Here is a 23,148-nt window from a genome sequence, read left to right as displayed (position 1 = left end):
TGGGCAGCAACCAGTGCGCTTCACTCCCAACAGGAAGAAGCCGCCGCCCACTGCTACTTTGAAGGCATTGTTGCCCACCCCCCAGCTTGGGACCCCTAAGTATTCGACTGATACCACCCTGTCCCTCCAGATCAGACTGGAGCTAGGTGGTCCCTCAATCCAGTGGTGGGTGTCCTTGTAAGAAGAGGTGAGGGCGCTGGGAGACACACGGAGGAGACAGCCATGGAGGTGACAGAGGCAGAGACAGGAGGACGTGGCCACCACCAAGGATGCAGGTGACCCTGGATGCTGGGCGGTCCTCCCGGAGCCCCCAGGACACCCTGAGCTGGACCCCCGGCCTGCAGCCTTCCACTGCTGTAAGCCCCCACCTCCCCTACCCTTGGCAGCCCACCAGGAAGAGTCTACCCAGCAGCTGCTTGGCCACAGCCTCAGGCAGGGACACCCAGAGCCGGCTCTCCTGGGTTCAGTGAGCTGCACAGAGAGGAGGCGAGGAGGCCGTGACCCTGGCCCCACCTGAGGGCATGGTCCGGCTGCTCCCTGAGCCAAGGACAGGGGCCCGGCAGGAAGGTCTCAGAGCAGGGGGTGGTGGAGGACGAAGCTGAGTGAAGAGTGGGCATCGGGGAAGGAGCAGTGAGGGCCCCCTCCTCAAACACCCGGGAGGGTCCAATACCAGCCCGTGCCGCCAGCACCCTGGCTCCTGCCCGGGGCTGAGGGGCTGAGGAGCCGCAGTGGCGGCTGTGGCACAGGCAGGAGGTCATTCCAGGAAAGCTGGGGCCACAGCAGTGCCCTACAACACACCACCCCAGCTGGAACCAGGTTCCCCTCTGGTCACAGCACCACACTTGGCGAGCTCAGGTCTCCAGGGACCCATCACTCCCTCTGGGGGTGAGAGTCACCAGCATCCTTCCTGCTCCTCCGGGGGCCCCAGAACCCCAGGAGATGTTCAGATCTCTACAGAGAACAACCCAGATCCCAAGTGGCCAGGGTGCCATCAGGGGGAGAGAGTCTGCACACAGGAGGGGAGGAGTCCTACAGGCCCCAGGCACAAGATCTGGGTGAGGGGCCTCCTCCCGACCCCCCACCATCCATCCACCCATGGTGGTGGGTGTGGGTGTGGAGTTGGCTCCCAAGGCCCAGCTGACGGGGACACATCACAGAGGTGACAGCCAGGAGCCCCAGGCCCCCAGGGCCGAGCCTGAGCCTGGGCCCTGACTTTCCGACCCCACCAAGCCCAGATCAGGTGAAATGGGCTGGAGTGGAGCCGGGGAGAGAGGGGGGGCCACCGCTTCCGAAAAGAACCCCGAGGGAGAACACTGGGGGCAAAGACATGGTCTGAACACAGCCATCGGATCAGCCAGAACCAGAAGCAAGAGGTTTGAGGTTTATGGGGGAAAAGCCTCCTGACTATTATTGGCAGATAATGTGATTTTCTTCCCGGAAAAGCCAAAAGCTTCAACTGAAGAGGTTTTTAAATTAAGTTTCTTAAAGTGTTGAGATGTAAGATAAATATTTTAAACACAAATAAGTAGAGAAAGAAAGAAAGTCATCCCTGCCTCCCAGGGATAACTGCAGGAGGGGCCAGTCTAGAGCCGCATCAGTGCCCCCACCCCCTCTAATAGCTGCACAAGGAATGTTTGCAGGTCTGTGATGACTGCAAAACTCTCCTGAGAAGGGAAACAAAATGCCATTCGAGGTGGCTGTCATCAAACATCAACCCTTCTGACCCCACTGTGACGTGCTGCTGCTGCTGCTAAGTCGCTTCAGTCGTGTCCAACTCTCTGCAACCCCATTGACGGCAGCCCACTAGGCTCCTCTGTCCCTGGGATTCTCCAGGCAAGAACACTGGAGTGGGTTGCCATTTCCTTCTCCAATGCATGAAAGTGAAAAGTGAAAGTGAAGTCGCTCAGTCGTGCCCGACTCTTAACGACCTCATGGACTGGAGCCTACCAGGCTCCTCCGTCCATGGGATTTTCCAGGCAAGAGTACTGGAGTGGGGTACTGCAGGCAAATCTGCTCATTTTCCCGAGGGTGTCTGGAGGGAAATTCAGGGGAGGGCAGCCACGGCGCAGAGCAGGGGGCAGCGGGCACGCAGTGTTGTCACCATGCAGACGGGGCTCCAAACTCACAGCGGAAGGCCTGCTGGCTTTCAGCGCTCTCTCCCTAAACCCCGGCCACAGAGACGGCCAAGAAGCCGCAAGTAACTGGCATCAACTCGGAGGCGAAGAAAGAGGCCACAGTGTCATGTCCGTGTCTTATGGGCAAGTGTTTGGACACTGGACGGAGGAGACAGAGAGAGCAGGCAGCAACGGGCAGAGGGAGAAGATGGGCTGACTCACAGGGCTGCTGGAGGGCAAGTGCACAGGCCAACCAGCAACGTTCTTCGCCATTACAAGTGTCCACAAGAACCATGCATGCAGAGGTGGAGCTTCATAACCTAAATCTCGAGTCCCTGGTCACCCTCCTCTTCCCTCCTGCTGGCCTGGGCACCACTGTGGGGCCACAAGAAGTAACGGCAGGCCCGTCATTTAAAGCATCTTCAGTTCAGTGCAGTTCAGTCACTCAGTCGTGTCTGACTCTGCGACCCCATGGACTGCAGCATGCCAGGCCTCCCTGTCCATCACCAAATCCCAGAGCTTACTCAAACTCATGTCCATCGAGTCAGTGATGCCATCCAAACATCTCATCCTCTGTTGCCCCCTTCTCCTCCTGCCTTCAATCTTTGCTATCATCAGGGTCTTTTCAAATGAGCCAGTTCTTTGCATCAGGTGGCCAAAATATTGGAGTTTCAACTTCATCATTAATCCGGCAGATGAATATTCAGGACTGATTTCCTTTAGGCTTGACTGGTTTGATTTCTTCGCAATCCAAGGGATTCTCAAGAGTCTTCCCCAACACCACAGTTCAAAAGCATCAATTCTTTGTCACTCAGCTTTATGGTTCAATTCTCACATCCATACAAGACTACTGTAAAAACCATAGCTTTGACTAGGTGGACCTTTGTTGGCAAAGTAATGTCTCTGCTTTTTAATACGCTGTCTAGGTTTGTCACAGATTTTCTTCCAAGGAACAAGCATCTTTTAATTTCATGGCTGCAGTGATTTTGGAGCCCAAGGAAATAAAGTCTCTCACGGTTTTCATTGTTTCCCCATCTATTTGCCATGAAGTGATGGGGCCGGATGCCATGATCTTAGTTTTTTGAATGTTGAGCTTTAAGCCAGTTTTTTCACTCTCCTCTTCCACTTTCATCAAGAGTCTCTTTAGTTCTTCGCTTTCTGCCATAAGGGTGGTGTCATCTGCATATCTGAAGTTATTGGTACTTCTCCCCGCAATCTTGATTCCAGCTCATGCTTCCTCCAGCCCAGCGTTTTGCATGACGTACTCTGCGCATACGTTAAATCAGCAGGGTGACAGTAGACTGCCTTGACGTACTCCTTTCCCAATTTGGAACCAGTTCATTGCTCCATCTCCGGTTCTAACTGTTGCTTCTTGGCCTGCACACAGACTTTTCCGGAGGCAGGTTAGATGGTCTGGTATTCCCATCTCTTGAAGAATTTTCCAGTTTGTTGTGATCCACACAAAGTCTTTAGCATAGTCAATGAAACAGATGTTTTTCTGGAATTGTGTTGCTTTTTCGATGATCCAACAGATGTTGGCAATTTGATCTCTGGTTCCCCTGCCTTTTCTAAACCCAACTTGAACATCTGGAAGTTCACAGTTCACATACTGTTGAAGCCTGGCTTGGAGAATTGGCAGCAATGGTCAGTGGGTGGTGGTCAGGGCCTCACGATCTCCACGGAAGTTTGTCTCCTTGTTCCCCCATCACAACCCACCTGCTGGCATCACTCTGGGCTCAGGGCCCAGTGCCTTGGGAGGGGTCCCCACAGCTCAGTGTTGAGCACAGCCCCTGTCCGGCCATTTCTCCCAGAGCACCAGGCATCCTGGGAGTCCTTAGGGGCAGGGCATGTCTTCAATTTGTCTCTGGCCCCCTGAGGCCATGGTGGGCAGGGACAGGGGATGGAGTGGACACAGTTTGCAACCCCCAGATGCCAACAGAAAAGTTCCCAGGGGAGGGCACCTGGCAGGATGCAGCCACCAAGGAGAGGCAAGGAGCAAAGACCTCTGTTTCTGGGATCCCAACCCTCTCGCATCTGTGTTCCATGTTTTGTCTTTAAATTTGTTCAAATGTTTAACTAAGATCCAGATTAAAAACAAAAACCATAGCACTGTATAGGAAGAGAAAGCACTGTCACTCGTCACAAACAGAACTGCAATACAAACTCTCCTGCTCACACACCCTCCCTGCAAGGCTGAGGCCCATCGGGACCCAGAACCTTGGTGGGGGCGCTCATCAGGTCCTGCCTGGTGGCCTCACCCCGAGGGCCCAGCTACACCTGGGCAGTCTCCCCTCTGTCTCCCCTGATCTCATTCCTCTGCTGTGAGTCACTGGCCTCTGGTCCTCCTTGGACAACCAGCTCTTCAGGTTTGGCTGTCTGTCTCATTGGTTTGGTGCGTGTGCTCTGCCAGGCGCCCACGGACCTCCACGCGTGCTCCGGTCTGGCCCATGTGTGCTGGCGACCTGCTGTCCTGACCCGTCTGGACTGAGGGGGTTACCAGAAGGCGAGATTTTAGGACATTCATTACCATTAGCACCGTTATTATTGTAAAGCACATATAAACTACGAATGTGCTGTTGTACCCATTTAAAGTGAAGGATTCGGTGGCATTTAGTACATTCACAATGTTACTCAACTCCCACCTCTTGCTGATTCCAGAACATTTCCAAGGGATGAAAGGAAACCCATCCCCATGAAGGCACAGCTCCCCGTTCCTTCCCGCACCACCACCCCCTACCCCGGGTGACCAACCATCCACTTTCCATCTGCCTGTGGATTTCCTCATTCTGAACATCTTGTACAGAGGGGGAGACAAGCTCCATGGTCTTCAGTGTCTGGCTTCCCTCGCTGGCTCAGCACGTTGCCGGGTGCGTCCACGTGGTGTGGGGTGTGGGCCGGACGCCATGCCCTGTCTGGATGGAAGGGTCTCCTGACACATCTTCCCCTGAGGAGCCTGTGGGGTGCTCCTGTTTCTTGCTTGCCATGAACAGGGATGCTGTGAACACATGTGGACACGTCTCAGTGTGAATGCCTGGTTTCAGTTCCTGCATATTCGCCTAAGTGGGGGGTGCTGGGTCACATAGCAAGGAGCTTTCCATGTTAAACCCAACCTGCAGGGGTGAGCCGCCCCCTTATCACCTGACCTTACAGCCACCCTCACCCTGCTGCTCTGGCTCCTTGACAAGTAGCTTCCACCACCCGGCTCCACGTCCACTCCTCCACAGGCTCCTCTGCTAGAGCCCCACGAGCCCTACCAGGTGGAGAGCTGCAGACAAGGCCCAGGCTGTGAGCCTGGCAGAGGCCCTGGATATGGGTGGTGGGCCACACAGGGAAGGAGGCGGGCTGCCCTCCCTGCCCCAGGGCTCTGGCACCGCCCCTCTTAGACTGTCCCCCTGCTCAAGGACAGGCTTCCAGGGACAGAGCAGCTTCAGGGACACACACTCGGTCCTGAGCGCCACTGGGGCCTGGAGTCCTCCAGGACGTGGAGTCTGAGCTCCAGGAAGCTGGGAGGGACTGTCACAGTGGCCTCGGAGCACGCTGGTGTTGGCTCTAAGCTCATCTCTCAGAGTGGGGACAGAGAACACCTGCCCACAGATAGTTCCCAGGCTGGAGGAGCCTGCAGTAAAAACACATCAAATTAGAGGATAAAGGAGACATGCCAGGTGCTTGTAGAATCCCTCAGTTTAAAGCCAAGAGGAAGGCTTGCCTTTGAGCCGCTGTGGCTACTTCAACACCTCTCCACGTCTTGGTATCCTTGTTCCCTCCCATCCCCACCCCACTTTAACAAGAAAGGACAAGTGAGGCCAGAATCTGGGCAGGTTAGGGTCAGGTAAGGCCATCAGGCTTCAAACTCAGAGCGTGGTTCAGTTTGCACTGTTACTTAAGTGCAAGGCACAGGGACACCCCCTATCCAGCTGTGTAGGAAGCCTCCTTTCAGCAGCTGCTAAGTGTGCAAACACACGGCTGGTCTAGTCTGGACTGGCAATACGGCGGGCCGGGGTCGAACCTGCCTTACCTGCCGCCGAGCTGGGGCGGTGGCGGCGCTTTGCTGCCACCTGGCGGCCAAGCTCAGGGCGAGGCGCCGCGGTCACATTGCCGCCCGCCGAGCCAGGTGAGCGCCGCGGGTCTCCCGGTTCTTCCGCTTGGCACCCTGAAAGCTCCTCCCCCAAGCTGGGCGCAGGTTGCGGGGGAGCGCCCCCGTATAGAGGGCTGTACATCCTGCGGGTTCGGCCTTCTGACGCTGGGAGAGGACCCGGAGGGGGCTGGGACTTAAAGCAGGCAGGAGGGGACGCAGGAGGGGAAGGCCTGGCTGCGGTGCTGGGGGAGGGAAGGGGAGGGGCGCAGGGGTACAGCAGCGACCCAGGCCTCAGCCTCGCCCTTGAGGCAGAGCTGGCTGAGTGCGGGGAGGGGAGGGCCGAGTGCAGGGGACTTGACCTGGCCAGCGGCTCTGGGGTCCTCAGAATGCCTACTGAGATGTTGGGGGCTGAGTCTGATAGGGTGCCAGGGGGAGACGCTGAATCATGGCTCACGCGGAGGGGAGGGCTCTGAAAACGTTCGCAGGCGTGCCCACCTGCAGGGCATGGGGGCCCGGAACCTCCGGGGTGTGCCCAGCTCACCCCTGAGCACCCTTTCTCTCTCATTGTCTTGTATAGCAAACATGTTCTCCCATCTTAAGATAAAATAAAAACCAACCAATCCTTTCTTAACCCTGGGCTCAATGACAAGGCAGGGAGTGAACGAACCTATGACCAGGTAGGAAGGCACCCTCACTGCATGTCCTCTGTTTCATGGGGGTTGGGAGCCAGGCTCTGTTGGGGCCACTTTCTTTCTACACTGAGAGGAATGTCCAGCTGCCCCAGGTGATGTTATCCTCCACTCGTAGAAAGACTCGTGACAATCAAATATTTCTAACCCTGGTGGCTCAGCTTTCTGCAGGACACATGGGAGCATAAATAAAGACCCAGCCTTTCCCAGTTGGTAGGCATCCATCCTATGCCTCCCCAGCACGCTTTGCAACCCACAGATACCCCCAGCGTGTGAAGTCCAGAAGTTTGGTTCTCTGAGGACGGCTCCCAAGCTCAGGGAGACAGATGCAGTCCTTGCAAGCCCTAGACCTTCCCACCTTCCAGATTTTTCCATGGCAGTTGAACCCAAACCATTTTATGTAACCACCATCTTGTACAAGCCTTCTCCATATTCCAGCCAACGCTCTTTAATTTGCATTTCTTTAGTGACTAGTGGTGTTGAGCATCTTTTCACGTGGTCATTGGCCATTTGTATGTCTTCTTTGGAGAAGTCTTTGCAGACCCTTTGCTTGTTTTTGAACTGGGATTGTTCTGTTGATGTTGAATTGTAGGTGTTCTTTATGTATTCTAAATGCTAACCCCTTATCAGATATGTAATCCGTGTTTTCTCCTATTCTGTGGGTCACCATTTCACCCTGGTAATAATGTCCTCTGATGCACAATCTTGACATTTGATTCATTTATTTTTTTCCTTTTTAGCTGCCTGTGCTTTTGGTGTCACATCCAAGAAATGACTGTCAAATCGTGTCATGAAGATTTTTCCATTTTCTTCTAAGAGTTTTATAGCTTGAGCTCTTCTGTTTAGGTCTTCGAGTTGGTTCTGTATGCGGTGTGAGGTCGGGGTCCAGTTTCATTCCGTTGCTTGTGGATTTGCTTCCTTTTTAACTCAGCCCCTGAAGCAGCAGCCCCTGCACGTAGACCTGCCACGGCCTGACCCTCAACAGCCACCTGAGGGAGCTAGCGGTGCTACCCCTACTCTAGGCAGCTGCCAATCACACCTACTACCCCTTCCCCCCACAGTGGGCACATGATCAGGCTCAGTCCACCGGGATCCTCCCCCAGCAATGACCACCACTTTTCACCGGCAAATGTTACTGGTCTGGGTGACTTCCCCATGCAGCCCTGTGCAAACCTCCCCAGTACCCTCACAAAAAAGATGGTGCTGGCACTGAGCCCATGCTCCTGGGGTTCTTAAAACTGTAGCTCAGTGGTCAAGTGCTGCATGGAGGGCCCACATGAGACACTTGTTAAAACGCACACTTCTACTCAGAGCCAGCGAACCAAGGCTGGGGACCCAGAGAACAGATGTCTCAGATAAGCCCCTGAACCTGGCATCTGCCCCGGTGAAGAGACAGGGGAGGCAGTGTCCCAGAACAGGCCCACGCTGGGTCACTGTGGGGACACAGGAGCCGGCAGCCCCTTTGGACTTCTCTGAAGTCCTCAGAGAGGCCTCAGAGAGACCTGGAATGCTCACCTGCTGCTCAAGGGGTCTGGGCCCTCTGGTCTTCGTTACCTGGGACCCCAGGCACTATAACCAGGCCCTCTGGGCCACGGCTGACCCAGAGGTAACCTAGGCAGACTACCTCCCCAGCCCAGCGGAGCTACCAGCCCCAGGAGACGCCCCCACCCCAACCCCACGCCCGGCCCGGGGCCTTCTCAGGGCTAGTGACCGTCTTCATTGTAACAGACGGGCTGGGAGCGCTGAACACCTGCTGAGAGCTCTGGGCCAGACGTGGGCCTTGGGACACCAGTCTTGCGGGGGTGGGGGGCGGGGGCCGGGGCGGTCTGCCCTGGAGGCCAACAGTCTCAGTACAGTGCCAAATAGGGGGCTGCCGAGGGTGGGTTGGATGGAAGGAAACGGAGGAAGGAGGAGACCCAGGGCGCAGGGGTGAATGAATGCAAGCCGGGGGTGGGGGGTCACCTCCCGCCACTTGACCCCAAAGAGCCCACGGGCGGAGGGGCTGACCTTGGAACGCTCCCTCTTTCCCACTCTGGGCCAGGGGACAGGGGTCGGGGGCCGCCCGACAGGGAGGCGCCCAGCGTGGTCGGGAAGGACAGGCGTTCGCGCCTGGGTTCGGGGAGGACCTGAGATCCCGGCCGCAGGGGCCTAGCCCTGCCCCTGCTCCTCCCCCACCCTCCCGGACCACCCCCCCTGGCGCCCCTCCCCCCAGGCCAGCTCCTGGGTTAGGGAGCGTCTGCACTTCTCCTCCCGTCGGTCGGGCCCGCACTTGGTCTTGTGTACGGGGCCTGCTCATTGGGCACATTAGACGGATGCCCCGCCCAGGGCCCCGAGTTGGCCAATCGCAAGGGGTTTCACAGCATGCCGTAGGCGAGGGATTGTCACCTTACTACGACGCTTGGGGGATCCCTAGGCCTCAGTGGTCGTTGCTCCTCCGCCCGGGGCCCTAGCCTCAAGGAGACCTCCGGGACCACTGCCCGGGGAGGTGCCCGCGGGGCATCCGGAGAGCCCGGGGAGATCTCGGCCGCCCTGCTTCCCCGCCGCTCGCCGGCCCGTCCTCGCGAGGAACAGTGCCCCACTAAGGGGAGTTTGCAGACGCTCCCTGACACCCGGGACGCGGCCCCTTTAAGGACACAGGTGTCCATGGCGCCGCCTGACTGGAAAGCCGCCTCCAGGCCGGGCTCCCGAGCGGGGCCCGAGGCGCGAGCGCGCGGCGGCGGGACACGGGCAGCGGGCGGCGCTCGGCGGCGCGGGTGGCGCGGGGCTGGCGGTGGCGGCGGCGGGGTGCGAGGCAGGCGCGCGGCGGGCAGGCCCCGCAGGCCCCGCCCCGCCCCGCCCGCTCCGGGGTCCTCGAGCGCTCGGGCTGCGCGCGGAGCGGGCTCGGGAGGGAAGTCCCGAGACAAAGGGAACGCAGACGCCGCCGCCGTCGCCGCCGCCGCCTAGTACGCCTCGCTCGCCGGGCCGGGCCGCCCGAGGTGAGCGCCGCGGGGCGGGCGCCGGGTCGCGGGGGCCCGAGCCTCCGCTGCCGGCGGGCCCGGCCGGGCAGGCACCCTCCGCGCGCGGCCCGGCCCGTTCCCGGGGACCGGCCCGCCCCGGGCTGCTGACGCCGCGGCGGGGGCCAGCCCGCCGGGCTCCCCTCGGGCGGCCCGGCCGCCGGCCCACCACGGCCTCGGCCCGCGAGGTGGGGGCGTCCTCTCCCCCGGGCGCGCGCTCGGGGCGAGTCGCGTCCGGGGCGACCGACGGCGCGCTCCGCTCGGGCCGCGCTGACAGGAGCGCCGAGCCCTCCGCTCAGGCGGAGCGTTTCCGGGGTCACGGTCTGCGCGCGAACCTGTGGCGCGTTCCAGCCTGGGAGAGGACGCGCAGCACAAAGAGTGCAAAGCCGCGCGCTGCAGGAGCGCCGGCGCGTTTGGGGGTGGCGTGTGATGCCTGGAAACGAAAACAAGCCAGAGCTCTTGCGCCTCTGAGCTCCGCCCGCCGTTGGGGGGACCCACCGAGTGTTCGCGCTTCCCTTGACGGGGAGGTCTCGTCCCAAGACCGCTTTATACCAATTGCACGGAGGCTGGAGCTGGTAGTTTTCGCGAGTAAGAGGAAGGCGAGGGAATGATTAGCTGGGCTGATGGTAACGGCCAGCAGCTGTCCTTGAATCATAGAAGTAGCTGGTTTGGTTTGTACGGTTTGAAAACAAGCTCCTTTCGCAGAGTTACTCCTCTGTTTGCGGAGTTGGCTTTCGTTGGTCTGCTCTTAAGCCCGTGGTCCTCTGTGTTTCTTGCTCCCAAGGAAACCCTGCCTTTGGACGGAGAACCTACCGAGCAGCAGGGGAAGAAGGATCCCATGTTTGTCCTGACTTGCTTTTGGGTGGGTTAGGGGTGAATTCTGCATCGTGCTGCACGTGAGTCTGGCTGGGGGTGCCGGGCTTGCTTTGGAAACAGCCGGGCTTGCTTTGGAAACAGCCGGGCGTCCTGGGAGGCGTGTCAGGAAAGACCAGGGAAGTGCACCTGGGCTGGAGGGTCTCCTGAGCGCAGGTGAAGCCAGTGCCTTCCTTCTCCTGGCGAGTTTACGGTTGGGTGGGAAAGCCCACCAAGGGCCGTGAGCCTTCATCGGTTTTATCCTGGGCCGACCCCTGGGCTGACCCCTGGGCTCACAGTGCTATCGCCCATTTTACCCGTGAGAAGGTTGAGGTGGGAGAGGGAAGCCGCTGGCCCTCACCTGCAGCCAGTAAGTGGCTTCACAGAGCGTGATCTGAGAAGCGTGGGTTCAAGCACAGCCCATGCTGGAGAAGGGTGGCTGCAGACTTCAAGGGTCTGCCCCAGACTCGGATCCTGTGCTTCAGGCTGTCTCTAGCAGGTCATGGATATCCGATCTTTTCCTCTCAGTGATTTTGCTGCTCTGAGGACTCTCCTCACACTTAACAGCTCCTTAAGTGCCTCCCTGTCAGTTGGGAAAAGCTGATTCGATTCTAAGTGGGATGCTGAAGGAGTGGTTCCGTGTTGTAATTAAAATGTAGCAAATTGGCTGCTTTCTCCTGGGGAGCGAGAGGCCAGCCTCTCTCTGGGCTGGTGCAGGTATGCGCCTGTGACTCTGCTCTGCCTGCAGCATCTATCTGGTGCCCGGTTTGGTTGTCACCCCCAAGGACGGGGTTGCAGCAGCTCTTGTGGGACACCCCCCCTCCCCTGTTACTTTTTGCACCTGAGACAATCACAGCTGGCACCCCGACAGGGTCTGCTGAGGCGGCTTTGTTCCTTGTCAGCAGAAGAGCTGGCCTGTGGCGGGGTCCTGGCATGCGGTCAGCAGGCATGCGGCACTCAGGATCACCCCACCGGCCTTCTCTACATCCTGGCCCAGCCCTGCCGCTCCAGAGCCCTGGAGTGCCAGCTTGCCCATTCCAGAACCCGTGTGCCGCCCAGGTTCCAGGAACCAGTCTTGACGCCTTGCTGAGCGCAGACTCAACAGGAACCTCGCAGTGCACGGGGAGCCAGGCTGCTTGTCTCTGCCGCTGAGCTTCTGTGTGGGACAGTTTAGAGGTGGCCGCAGCCGGTGCCCTGTGCTCTGCCTTGGCCCGTGAGGGGCTCGTGTAGGACATCCTGCACCTCCCTAAGCCCCCACTGGGGGAGGGAGAGGTGTTCCCATCGGCCCTGGGGATGTGCGGGGGGCGAGTTCTGTTTAGAAGGGTCGTGTGAAGTGAAGGGTTTCAGGCTTCAGGATTACTGCCCTCATGTCTTAACCAGAGAGGACCTTAAAGACGAAAGCTGGCCGGCGCTCCCCTCTGCTCTGCTGGCTCCCCGCCTGAGGGAAGTGACTCCACCACCTCCCCCTCTGTCCTGTTTCTGGATAGCCCAGTGCTGCAGGCAGTGCCCAGGTGGCCAGCCAACCACCACTAGAACCCAGGGGCACCAGTATACCCATGTCAGCCTTCGGGCCGCTGCGCTTGTGGTCTTCAACTTACATCGCATGAATGAATGAAAATACAAGATGGGTGTGTATGTGTAGGGAAGGAGACCCCAGATGGGGTCCTGTCCGTCAGGTCCATGGATGAGGAGGAGGTGGGCGGGCCAGGACTGGAGGGTTGCGGGTGGCAAAGAGAAATTCTGTTTGGGGTCCGGGCTTATTTGGGATTAAGGCCTTCTTGCTTGGAACTTGAGGTTGGGCAGGGTTAGAGCCTTGGGGAGTGTCCTCGGTGGTCAGAGCCGGGCCTCCTGCGTGGGAGCTAGAGTCTCGACGCTCGCTTTTCCTTGTGTTGACCAAGTCTCCGTGTTTCTGGACAACTCACGGCACCCAGTTGTCTGGTGTCTGCAGTAAATCACCCCACTTCCTGGACCCTGGGATCCTGGGTGAGGCTGTGATGGCAATCCCAGTTCCACCTCCCATATGCTTACTTATTGGGGAGTGGTCCAAGAGCCAGACCCCTGCAGAGTTCTGGCTCCTTGAGGCCATTGGGTCTGGGAACAAGCAGCCGCCCAGGGCCGGGCTCTACTGTCGACCTGCTGACCTGACCCCGCTCCCCTGCACAGACGTGGGCACACCAGAGTGGCCACCAGCAGCCGGTGCTGGGACAAGGTCGCCATTTGGCTTGCTGGAGAAGTTGGGGGTCAGCTTGAGCCAAGTGATGGTGGGCCAGAGGCCTCGGTGAGAAGTGGCCCTTCTACCCCTGGGTTTGACTTGAGGCTTCTCCCCCAGTGGGCAGGTTACTTTCTGGGTCTTTCCTTCTCAGCTCTGAGCTGGGCTTGGTCCCCTGCTCTGGGGCAGGGCCAGCACCACTGGGAGGCATGGCCGGTTTCTTGTCCTGTCTTCAGCGGAAGTTTGTTTTGTGGCTGTGGAAGGCACGGCTTGTTGTCCTAGGACACTCCAGGTGCTGGGCCTCTCCCCTGCCAGAGGCGCGAGGTGGGGTGAGCCGGCCACCCGGCGGATGTGCCCAGCTCGGAGACCCTCCCCTCAGTATGGTTAAAGTCGTGCTTGTGGAGGTACTTGATTCGTGGTACTCTCCAGTGTTGCCATGGACTTGAAGACCAGTGAACACACTAGGTTCTGTGTGGCCCAGCAGGTTCTGTGGCCTCTGGGGCCGGGTTCCTGTGGGCGGAAGGGTGGCGGGGGCAGTGGGGTTCTGACCTGGGCCCGTTCCTGGTCTGGTCGGCGTGCGGGATCAGCTGCCCTGGGACGTGACCCAACAGCGTCAGGCAATGGATCTGTGTGCTGATGGCCCAGCCTTGAAGGTCTGGGGTCCAGAGGTGGTAGGGGGAGGGCATTCAGAAGTGCCCGGGGGCCCCAGCAGCCTGGCTACAGGGCCCACTGAGCCTTTTGCTGACTTCCCCAAAGTCCAGGGGACAGGCGGCGTGGCGGCGGGTCCTTGGGTGGGGTGTCAGGTGAGGAAGTGGCGGGGCTGTGGACGGCCTGGTGGTGGGGTTTGCTGGAGGCTGGGCTTGTGTGGCCCCTGCCCCTCCTGTGATTGAGCTGCTCTCTGCCCGGGGCCGCCTTCCAGAACACAGGCTCCCCTCCTGGCTGGGCCCAGGCATGGATTCTGGCAGCACCCTCATGTCCCTCTGCTTAGTGACTGCCCCCTAGGTCTCAGGCCGGCCCTCTGGATGTCCCCGTCTTGCTCCTGCCCCTCCTAGTGATATCGGGGTCCCTGTCACTCCAGCCAGGGTTGCAGGACAAAGATGGCAGGGCTGCTACTGGGCGCGGGGGGCGCCCCAGGGAGCACGACCCCCATGCACACCCCAGGCGGAAGCATGCCCAGAGAGCCTGTGAGGCCACTGGGACCCTTCGTTTGCTTGCTCCTCGGAATCAAGTCTCAGGCTGGGCCAGGTGCGGGGTGAGGGGCGGAGGGCCTGCAGCTACCTTTGCTCATCACACATTCTGCCCGGCTCTTCCAGGGACGCGAACATGTCGGGGATCGCCCTCAGCAGACTCGCCCAGGAGAGGAAAGCTTGGAGAAAAGACCACCCGTTTGTAAGGAAAGCTTTATTTCTGCATGTGGCAGGGTGACGGCATCCCCTGACTGGAATGCCTGCTCCCTGTGGGTCCTTGCTTGGCCTGGGCTGTGCTGGAGGGCTGGTCCTGGGGCAGGCCCACTGCCCGGTGCCGATATGCTGATGCTCTTCCCTTGCAGGGTTTCGTGGCCGTCCCAACAAAGAACCCTGACGGCACGATGAACCTCATGAATTGGGAGTGTGCCATTCCTGGGAAGAAGGGGGTAAGAGGGGCCACCCCTTCAGAAGGACCCAGGCCGGCCCTGGTCCCGTCCCCTGGCCAGGGGACAAGGTTAGAGTGACACGTGCCCCCCGGGCAGCCTTACTTCAGAAAGGAGCTGGGCTGCAGCAGGTGGGGAGTGCACCGTGGGGCCCCACGTCCGGGAGCAGGGGGAGCCCTTGAGGGGTGGAGTGGAACGGACGTGCTGAGGCTGAAGCGGTGCTCCCAAGGCCAGGGCGGAGGGGCTTTTGGGTCTCAGACCCTGGCAGATCCTTAGACGCAGAAGCGACCTCTGCCACCTGGGATGGCCTTGTCGGCCTGGTGTCCTTCACTTGGCGCCACGGCGCCACTGGGTACACTGGAACTGGCACGTTGGAAGCTTTTGTGGGCTTCAGGGGCGGAAGGAAGAGACCCCTGAGGTGCCCGGGTGGTGACAGGGCTTCGTCCCTGCACCCCTCCTGGTTGGCACGAAGCTGCAGCAGGAGTGGACGCTGGCAGTGGGGCTGCGCCGTAGAGCTGGGAGGCTGCCTGGGCCCACAGGGTGTCTGGGGACGGCTTCGCAGAATGTCCCTCCCAGGGAGCCCCCTCCCTGAGTCCTCACCACACCTGCTGGTGCGGGTCCAGGGCCACGTACTCCTCCAGGGAAGGCCCTTTCCATGTCCCCTTGGGGCCGTAGAGGCCCCAGGAGTCCCGGGGAGCTGCCTTGGGGTCCTCCTCCTGGGGGTGCTCTGGGGAAGGCCCCTTGCCCCTCTTGGGCCTGGCCACCAGCACTCCTGATCAGTTTCATTGCCCAACAGACCCCATGGGAAGGAGGCTTGTTTAAACTACGGATGCTGTTCAAAGACGATTACCCATCCTCACCACCAAAATGTAAGTAGGACGAGGTCCTCAGGAGTCAGCCGCTCCCACGGTGTTCAGCGGGTGGTCCAGGTCCCCCTGGAGAGCCTGGGCCCGGGGAGCCGAGCTCGTGTTCCCATCTGCTCCCGGCGGCTCCACTAGAGCCTCTGCTCCCTGAGGTGGGCGGTGGGCGTGAGTCTGTTTCCACCCCAGTGGCGGGAGTGCATGGAACAGGCTGAGATCTCAGAACCCGACTCATCCCTGGGGCCCCTGGACCCTTGGTGCCCAGCAGGGACCAGCTGCCACCAGCTTCCAGCCCTGGAGGGAGGCAGGTGTGCGTAAGGGCTGCAGTCTGGAGCCTCCCCCGCTTCGGGTTTTGTCGCCTGTTGGGATTTTGTACCTGGTGGTGCTGTGTGTCGCCCCTGCGTGGGTGGTGCACTGGCGCCTCCAGAGAAGGCGCGGGAGGAGCCGGCCCGGCTGCGTCTGAGGTGGTGCTGAGGCAGACTTCCACAAGCAGGTCCGCAGGGCTCAGGCAGGGCCAGGCCTCTCCTCTTGGCAGCTGGAAATCAGCAAATGCTGTGGCTGGTTCGTTGAGCGCATTAGCTCATACCCAGCGCGTGGGGCAAGACTGTGTCGGCGTTCACTCTGGTGCTTGGTGGTTCAGGAGTGTTGTCTGTTACAAAGGCAGGACTGGAAGAATTTCTGAAAGGATAGTCAGCCCCTGGGAGGGAGATTGACTTCATTTGCGTTGTTCTTTGCTGTTTCAATTTTTTTGCCACAAAGTTACTACCTTAAAGAACATCTTTAAGAAATGAGATAAATTGTAGCAGCTTTCTTTATCTGTCCCACCCTGAATTGGAATTCCAAGCTGATCCAGCCAGAGAGGAAGAGGAAACCCCAGTGGAATTGGAGGACAAGCCTACAACCAGTATCTCTCCAAGTCTAAGGCTGCTGAATGAAAGAGCAATTCACAAAAGTCTGTTTTCATGTGATTACAAGAGATGGCATCTTCTAAAGTATACTACGTACATCAAATATAGCGGGGTAAATCCAACAGATGTAAGGCCTCACTGCTGGGGGAAAAAAACAGAAAATAATTTTAAAGGGAATTCCCTGGCAGTCCAGTGGTTAGGACTCCACGCTTTCACCACTGCAGGCAGGGGTTCAATCCCTGGTTGGGGGACTAAGATCCCACAAGCCCTGCAGTGTGGCTAAAATAAAGACGTCTCAGCAAGGATCCCGGCCGCCTCCAGCCCTGGCAGGACGAGTGCGTGCGCGGTTCAGGGGGCCGCGGGTGTCCGCGCCTGCTCTCAGCTCTGCTTGCAAGTCCAGTGTGATTAGGCAGACTTCTGTAAGCTGTCGCCCTGGCTGAGACGCAGGGGAGGCAAGTGCTGAGAATAGTCACGTCCTTGGCACTCTGGCTGGGACCAGGGGGGTCCTGAGGCCCAGGCTGAGGCTCGTCAGGCAGGCCTGAGGAGCAGAGGCCAGGAAGGCCAGCCGTGTGCGATTGGTCGGGGGGCGGGGGTGGGAGAAGAGGGACGGGTGCTCCTGGGGATCCTGGCGCCCAGAGGGAGAGGAACTGCTGGGGAGATGGCCTCCCTCATGTTGGCGGACCAGAGCCCTTAACTGGAAATACCAGGGGGAAAGTGAGCTGGGCAGCCCTGGAGTCAGGACCGTGCCCTCCCCCGGGGCAGTACGCGTGAGGAGGAGAGAAAGATGTGTCTGTCGTCGGTTCTTTCCCCACGTTCATCGGAGCCCCTGCACGCTGGTGAGGAGAAGCAAGCGGCCATCAGCTCGGACGGCCCTTCGCGGAAGAGGCTCTCCAACTGGCCGGCGGCCCAGGAGGGCACCCAGCTCCTCGTGGACGCTGCGGGGGGCAACCCGGCAGCCCTGAATGCTCCCTGGAGAGCGCTCGGCGGGCCTCCTGAGGCCGCACGCGACGCCTGTCCCTGGACTGGCGCTCCCTGAGGAGGGGCCCAGTGCACTTGTGCCCAGCAGAAGGCCAGGGAGACCTGGGGCAGCCCTCGAGTCTGCACAGCGGGCAGAGGACGGTCTGCGCAGAGGAAAGAAGGGCCCGCACGTGCCGGAGACAGGAGGCGCTGACTGTGTTCAGTTGGGGTCAGCCGCGCCCATGAGGCGGGGTAAGGTCATGGCGGGGCTCAGGGTGCTGGTGCTGGGCCAGCGTCTTCCTGCACAAGAAGCAAGATTCAGTTAAAGATGGGAAGCAACATCTACCAAAAAGTAAAATTAAAGGAGCAAAGAGACAGACTCGAAGTGGGGCACAAATGCCTGACAGCGGGCCTGTGTCCTGCGTGTGTGTGTATAAAGAGCGTCTGCAAGTCAGCAAGAACACCGTGCCAGAGATGGAAGAAGAGCTGCCCAGAGGGGCAGCCCTGACCAGGCGTGGCGGGCCGCACGTCGGCACCGTGGGTGGCAGGCACCACTGGGCTGGCACGGTCGTGAAGCCTGGGAGCCTGAAGACCCGCTGGCAGTGTGAATTGTTGCAGCCGCCATGCGAACCAGCAGCATCTGCTCAAGTGGTGGTTTCATGCTGAGAAGGCCTTGTGGCTCCATTCGTAGTGGCTGAGCTGTGCCCTGGGGTTTGTAGGCCAGCGCCCAGGCCTGCCAGCGAGGCCTGCGTGGTTAGTGGGGTGGGCTGAGCCCCGGGCAGAGCCGGAGCCCCGGGCCGGGGCAGATTTGTCAAAGCTGTTTGGTAATTCATCAACCACGCTGCTGTGCTTGCTGCCCTCTTCTGGGTATGACGCGTTTAGACAGAGGGGAAAGGGTCCAGGTGAGAAAAACTGGCCAAAGCAGCAGATGAGTGAAAGGTCTGCGGTGGGGCTCAGGGTGGCAGGCTTTTCCTGCTGTTTTTATAGTTTCAAGTTTTGTATGTTTATATTTTTCCTTAAAGAAGGTGAACTGTGTTTTTTGTTTTTGAAGAAAGAGCCTGTGATCCTAAAAGCCTCTGGTTGTGAAGCAGGATGAATCTGAAAATGGCCACTGGTGGGGAAGGGCCCCTGCGTTTCTGCCCGGTGCCCCCCAGGCCCCCCGTCTCCCGCTGCAGGGTTTCCTTGCCTTCTTCCTGAGCCAGGCCACTGGGAGGCCGTAGGGCAGGGGTCCCGTTCAGGGCACGGTACTCTGATCACACACACACACACCCCCCAGCCCCCTGCCACCTCGGGGCCTGCCCTCTGGGCCTGTCTGCTCGGCCTGCTCGCTCCCCCTGCCGCCTCCCCCTGAGGCCAGTTTGTTTTCCCGCTTGGTGTGGGGGAGGGGTGCCAGGGGAGTGGCAGGCCCTGGGCAGAGGGACACCTGCCTACAGAAACATCTCCCTCCCTGTGCTCCAGGCAAGTTTGAACCGCCGCTGTTCCACCCAAACGTGTACCCCTCAGGCACAGTGTGCCTGTCCATCCTGGAGGAGGACAAGGACTGGCGGCCAGCCATCACCATCAAGCAGGTACGCGCCCATGCCCACCCTCCCCAGTGGAGCCCAGCCCGCGGCCGGAGAGCCTGCCCTTCCCACCACTCTGTTCTCTCTCATGCAGATCTTATTAGGAATACAGGAACTTCTAAACGAACCAAATATCCAAGACCCAGCTCAAGCAGAGGCCTACACGATCTACTGGTCAGTAGTGACCCGCTCGCTCGCTGCACCCTCTCCTTGGCCTCCCTGAAGGCCAGTCTAGGCCGCCCCTGGCGGGCGGGAGAGCGGGTGATGGGGTGTCAGGAGGCGGAGGTCGGGGGCTGACCGCTTTGTGTCTGAGCCCTGATCCGGCTCAGTGGGAACGTTCCTCTGGGTGTGGGCCCTGGAGGAGGGGTGACCAGCGGCCCACTCAACCAGGGACGCCAGCCTCCTGCCTTGGCCTTGCTGCGGCCCCCGGGTCTCCCAGCCCCTCTTCCCTGTCCCGCCCGGGCTTGGTGCCTCTCCAGGGGGCGGGGGCAGCAGTAGGGTACGAAGCCAGGTGTCTGCTTCACGCCCAGCCGTTTGCTGTGTGTCCCTCAGGGCCTGTGTCCAGGGTCGGCACTGAGGGAGGAGGCTGGGGTGATGGAGTCGGGAAGCACCCGTTACACCTGGTGCTCTGGTTCTTCCCAGGCTGGCCTGGGCAGGGCGTTTAGCCAGGCTGGGGGCCCCGGCACCCCAGCCCCACCCTTCCCTCGGGACTGGGGGAAGGGAGCCCCAGTGCCGTGATGGCTTGGCACCCAGGGCCTGTCCTTCCTAGAGAGCATGGGGAGGTGGTGAAGCCAAGACTGCGGCTGTCCTCAGGCCCCGCTGAGTGGCCAGCACCCCAGCTGCCTGAGTTCCCTGAGAGAAGCACCAAGTTGCTTCCCCAGAACGGCTCAGGTCCCCGGGTGGAGGCCCAGTACTGGCCAAGGGCAGCATGGTGCCCACCCCCGGCAGGGCAGAGGTCCAGTCCCTGAGCCCCCAGCCCACTCACCTCCAGCCTTCAGTCCCCCTGCCTCCTTGGGTCCCCATTGGGAGCATCACTCGTGGTTCTAGCGAGCACGTTCTCACTGCCAGGTTGGTTGTACACTGACTTCTGCCTGACCCCAAGCTGGGTGCTGGGTGCTCAGTTCTGCAGCCTTAGTAGGTAAGGCCAGCAGGTATGCACCCGAGCTGAGCCCTGCAACAGGAGCATGGCCCACGAAGTCAGGGAGTCTCCTGTACCCGTGAGCTTGGGGAGCAGTGCCTCAGGCCGGTTTTCCTGGGTTTCTGTGTTGGTGGTGGTGTGTGGCCGGGTGCTGTGGGGACACCACTCCGCAGCATCCGCGCCCGAGGTCTCCCCAGTGGTGTGGCTGGTGCTGGCCCACACGCCCACGTCCCCTGGGGTGCAGTCAGTCTGCTGCAGGCTCTGGTTCCTCTGCCTCGTTCCCGGCTTGCAGGGCAGCTCGAGCTCTCCCTCTGCGGGTGCTGCAGCCGTTCCCTAGGGAGGCTGCAGGCAGGGTGCCAGGGCTCAGCAGGGCAGCTTCTGCCACCCCACGCCTGGCTGGAGGTGACCACTGGGCCTCAGGCTGGGGTCGGCACGCTGAGGGGCCACGCTTGTTGTGAGCACAGCTTGGGGGACCCTGGCTTCCTTTCTTTCACACACCTGTGTGCGCGTCCCTGATGAGCCTCAGTTGTAAGTGTCGTCTCCCCCCTGGGGCACAGCGCCCCTTTCATCAATAGCGGTTCTCACCCTGGAGCCCCCAGCTGTAAGCTTCCCACGGGCAGCGCTGAGAGCCAGGGGCAGACCCCCGGGGCTTGTCTGGTTTTGAGGCAGGTGTGCAGACGCTCTGTCTCCTCCACTGACCAGGGTGGTGGAGGCTGCCTCAGAGACAGAGGAGCTGTTGCTCCTGCTGACCAGTGAGCGCGCGGGCTGCCGCAGGCTCCCCGTACAGCTCGGGCAGCAGCTGCACCTTCTAACATGTCTCTCTTTTGACCTCCTCAGCCAAAACAGAGTGGAATACGAGAAAAGGGTTCGAGCACAAGCCAAGAAGTTTGCTCCCTCATAAGCAGCGACCTGTGGCATCGTAAAAGGAAGGGATTGGTTTGGCAAGAACTTGTTTACAACATTTTTGCAAATCTAACGTTGCTCTACAATTACTGGTCACCTGGGGAGGGTGGGCGGGCGCCATTTTCCATTTCCGCCACTGGTACAGTCTCGACTCGCTGAATCGCCCAGTTTTTCATACAGGGTCTCTTCCTTCAGTCTTTTGTATTTTTGATTGTTATGTAAAACTTGCTTTTATTTTAATATTGATGTCAGTATTTCAACTGCTGTAAAATTATAAACTTTTATACTTGGATGAGTCCCGAGGAGCGCGTTCCCTTCGCTCGCGGACGCAGGCATGCTCCACGCCGCCCAGAGCTGCACTTAGCCTCCCGCTGGCCGCACGACGCCGGAAAGCAGAGCCGCCCGCCCCCAGAGCCCCAGAGCCCCAGAGCCCCAGCCAGCCAGCGTCGCGTTTCCGCATCACTTCCTTTGTGTTTATATGGCGTTTGTCTGTGTTGCTGTTTAGAGTAAATAAACTGTTTATATAAAGGTTTTTGTTGCATTATCATCATTAAAAGTGAGGAGGTGGCCTCCATGTGCCCCCGGCCCCGTCCTCTGTTAACAGTGGCAGGCGTTCTCTCCCCGCCACTCTGGGCTCGGGGCTGCGGGCGCCGGAGGGTCAGGTCTGGTCAGGCCGGAACTGGCATCCAGAGGCTTGTCAAGCTCGCAGGCCCAGGCGTCAGGAGCAGGAGACGCTGACCCAGGCCAGGCAGGCGGGAAGACCATGGTCCAGGCGGCTCACCCCCAGGGCCGACGTGTGGCTGAGGGCTGCCGGGCCGGGCGATGGGGCCCAGACTGCAGTGAGGCCTGCGTGGTGAGCGGAGCCCCCACACACCCCACACACAACCCCCCCACCCCCACCCCCGCCCCTGCCCCGCGAGCGCAGGCGGGCAGGCCTCGCTGCAGGCCGCTGCCCCACAGGCACCTCCCTGTTGCGGATGCATCTGCACCTGAGGCCGCTCCTCCGGAGGCTCCGCCCCACTCAGGGGTCCCGAAGATGGAGACAGGACGAGGCAGGCGGGCTTTGGCCCGGGTCCTGCACCCTGGAACTGCAGAGGCCCAGGGTCCGGCTGCCCTCCCACACTTCGAACCCTCACCCTCACTGGCGGACCGGTGCCTGTGGCTCCGCCCACAGGCTGAGGGCCTGAGGAGGACTGATCACCCCGACCCGTCAGGAAGCCAGGCGGGGCCAAGCTCCACTTGGGGACCCACCACCTAGCGACAGGATTGTGTTGAAAGCTGGGGGCCGCGGCTCCAAGGCCCATGTGGCTCGCCCTCTCGTCGGGCTGGACTCGCATGAGCTGCTGACACGGAGGATAGGTAGGCACAGAGGGCCTTTGGGGGTCCACAGGCTGTGTATCTGTAACTTCTCGCAGAACATCTTATTTTGTAATGACTGAACTATTCTTCGTAATAGTTACCCGTGTATATGGTTACCATGTGTGGAAATTCAATCTATTTTCTACTTAAAGCATTCTAAGGTAATCAGTATTTCTAGTAAATCGTCGTGACTTTGGCTAATGAAATGTCCTTTTGTGCCACAGTTCTTGGCTTAACAAAGATGTGAATCTTGTAACAAGAACTATGAAATGCGACCACCCTGTCTCTACTGTAAGGGAAGAGCGTGTCCCCAGCATGAGGTGCCTCATGACGTGTAAGGAACTGTGGGGTGAATCTAAAATCCTCTGATTAAAATGTTTCCGATACCCGCCGCCTGCTGGAGTCCTTTCCTGCCGCCCTGCCCCAAGGAGCCAGGCTGGCTGGTCCCTCCTCCCTCGGCCTCCAGCGTCAGAGGCGCAGCGACCCGCAGGTGTCAGGGGGTGACATTCCCTAGAGCCAAGGTCGAGTGTGTACCTCGAGGTCAGTGCGCAGGCAGCCTGCGTCCGGTGCTGACCCCTGGCCCTGTCCCCCAAGTCTCGCCTGCTGGAGCAGGTACGCACCACGTGGGGCTGTTCCCACCACCAGGGTGGCCCTCCCCAGGGAGCCAGGACGCTGTCCCAGGGTGCTAAGGTGCGCATGAGTCCTCAGCGTGTCCAGGACAGGCTCAGGGCAGCCTGTTACACAGGTGCCGAGCAAGGAACCCACATCGGGGCTTCCGGGAGAACTTGACCACAGGACAGGCTGGACACTGCTACCCCAGGAACCCCTGTGCGTGGAGCCCCTGTGGCTTCTGGCTGGGCTCTGGGTTCTTGGGAGCCCCTGACCTCCCTGGACTCTCC

The 23,148-nt window shown here is 60.0% G+C and overlaps 1 protein-coding gene and 1 long non-coding RNA gene across 2 annotated transcripts; one reads left to right on the top strand and one right to left on the bottom strand.

Moving 5' to 3' along the window:
• Nucleotides 1-1,111: 1,111 nt before the first annotated feature.
• On the bottom strand, nucleotides 1,112-9,596 carry LOC138985531 (uncharacterized). Its single transcript, XR_011462558.1, has 3 exons — nucleotides 9,264-9,596; nucleotides 4,866-5,109; nucleotides 1,112-4,598 (listed from the first exon to the last, which is right to left on the bottom strand). It is a non-coding gene; the product is annotated as an uncharacterized lncRNA (long non-coding RNA).
• A 119-nt stretch (nucleotides 9,597-9,715) lies between these two features.
• UBE2I (ubiquitin conjugating enzyme E2 I) lies at nucleotides 9,716-21,421 on the top strand. The gene is made up of 7 exons (XM_070362071.1): nucleotides 9,716-9,853; nucleotides 14,246-14,321; nucleotides 14,482-14,565; nucleotides 15,359-15,431; nucleotides 18,746-18,855; nucleotides 18,944-19,023; nucleotides 20,825-21,421. The coding sequence occupies exons 2-7, from the start codon at nucleotides 14,256-14,258 to the stop codon at nucleotides 20,886-20,888; spliced, it is 477 nt and encodes a 158-aa protein (XP_070218172.1). The 5' UTR covers nucleotides 9,716-9,853; nucleotides 14,246-14,255; the 3' UTR covers nucleotides 20,889-21,421.
• The last annotated feature ends 1,727 nt before the right edge of the window (nucleotides 21,422-23,148 follow it).

Source organism: Bos mutus, chromosome 25, assembly GCF_027580195.1.
Source record: "Bos mutus isolate GX-2022 chromosome 25, NWIPB_WYAK_1.1, whole genome shotgun sequence".
NCBI lineage: Eukaryota > Metazoa > Chordata > Mammalia > Artiodactyla > Bovidae > Bos > Bos mutus.
The sequence above is the reverse complement of the archived record's forward strand: the minus strand, read 5'-3'. Positions and strand labels throughout refer to the sequence as shown.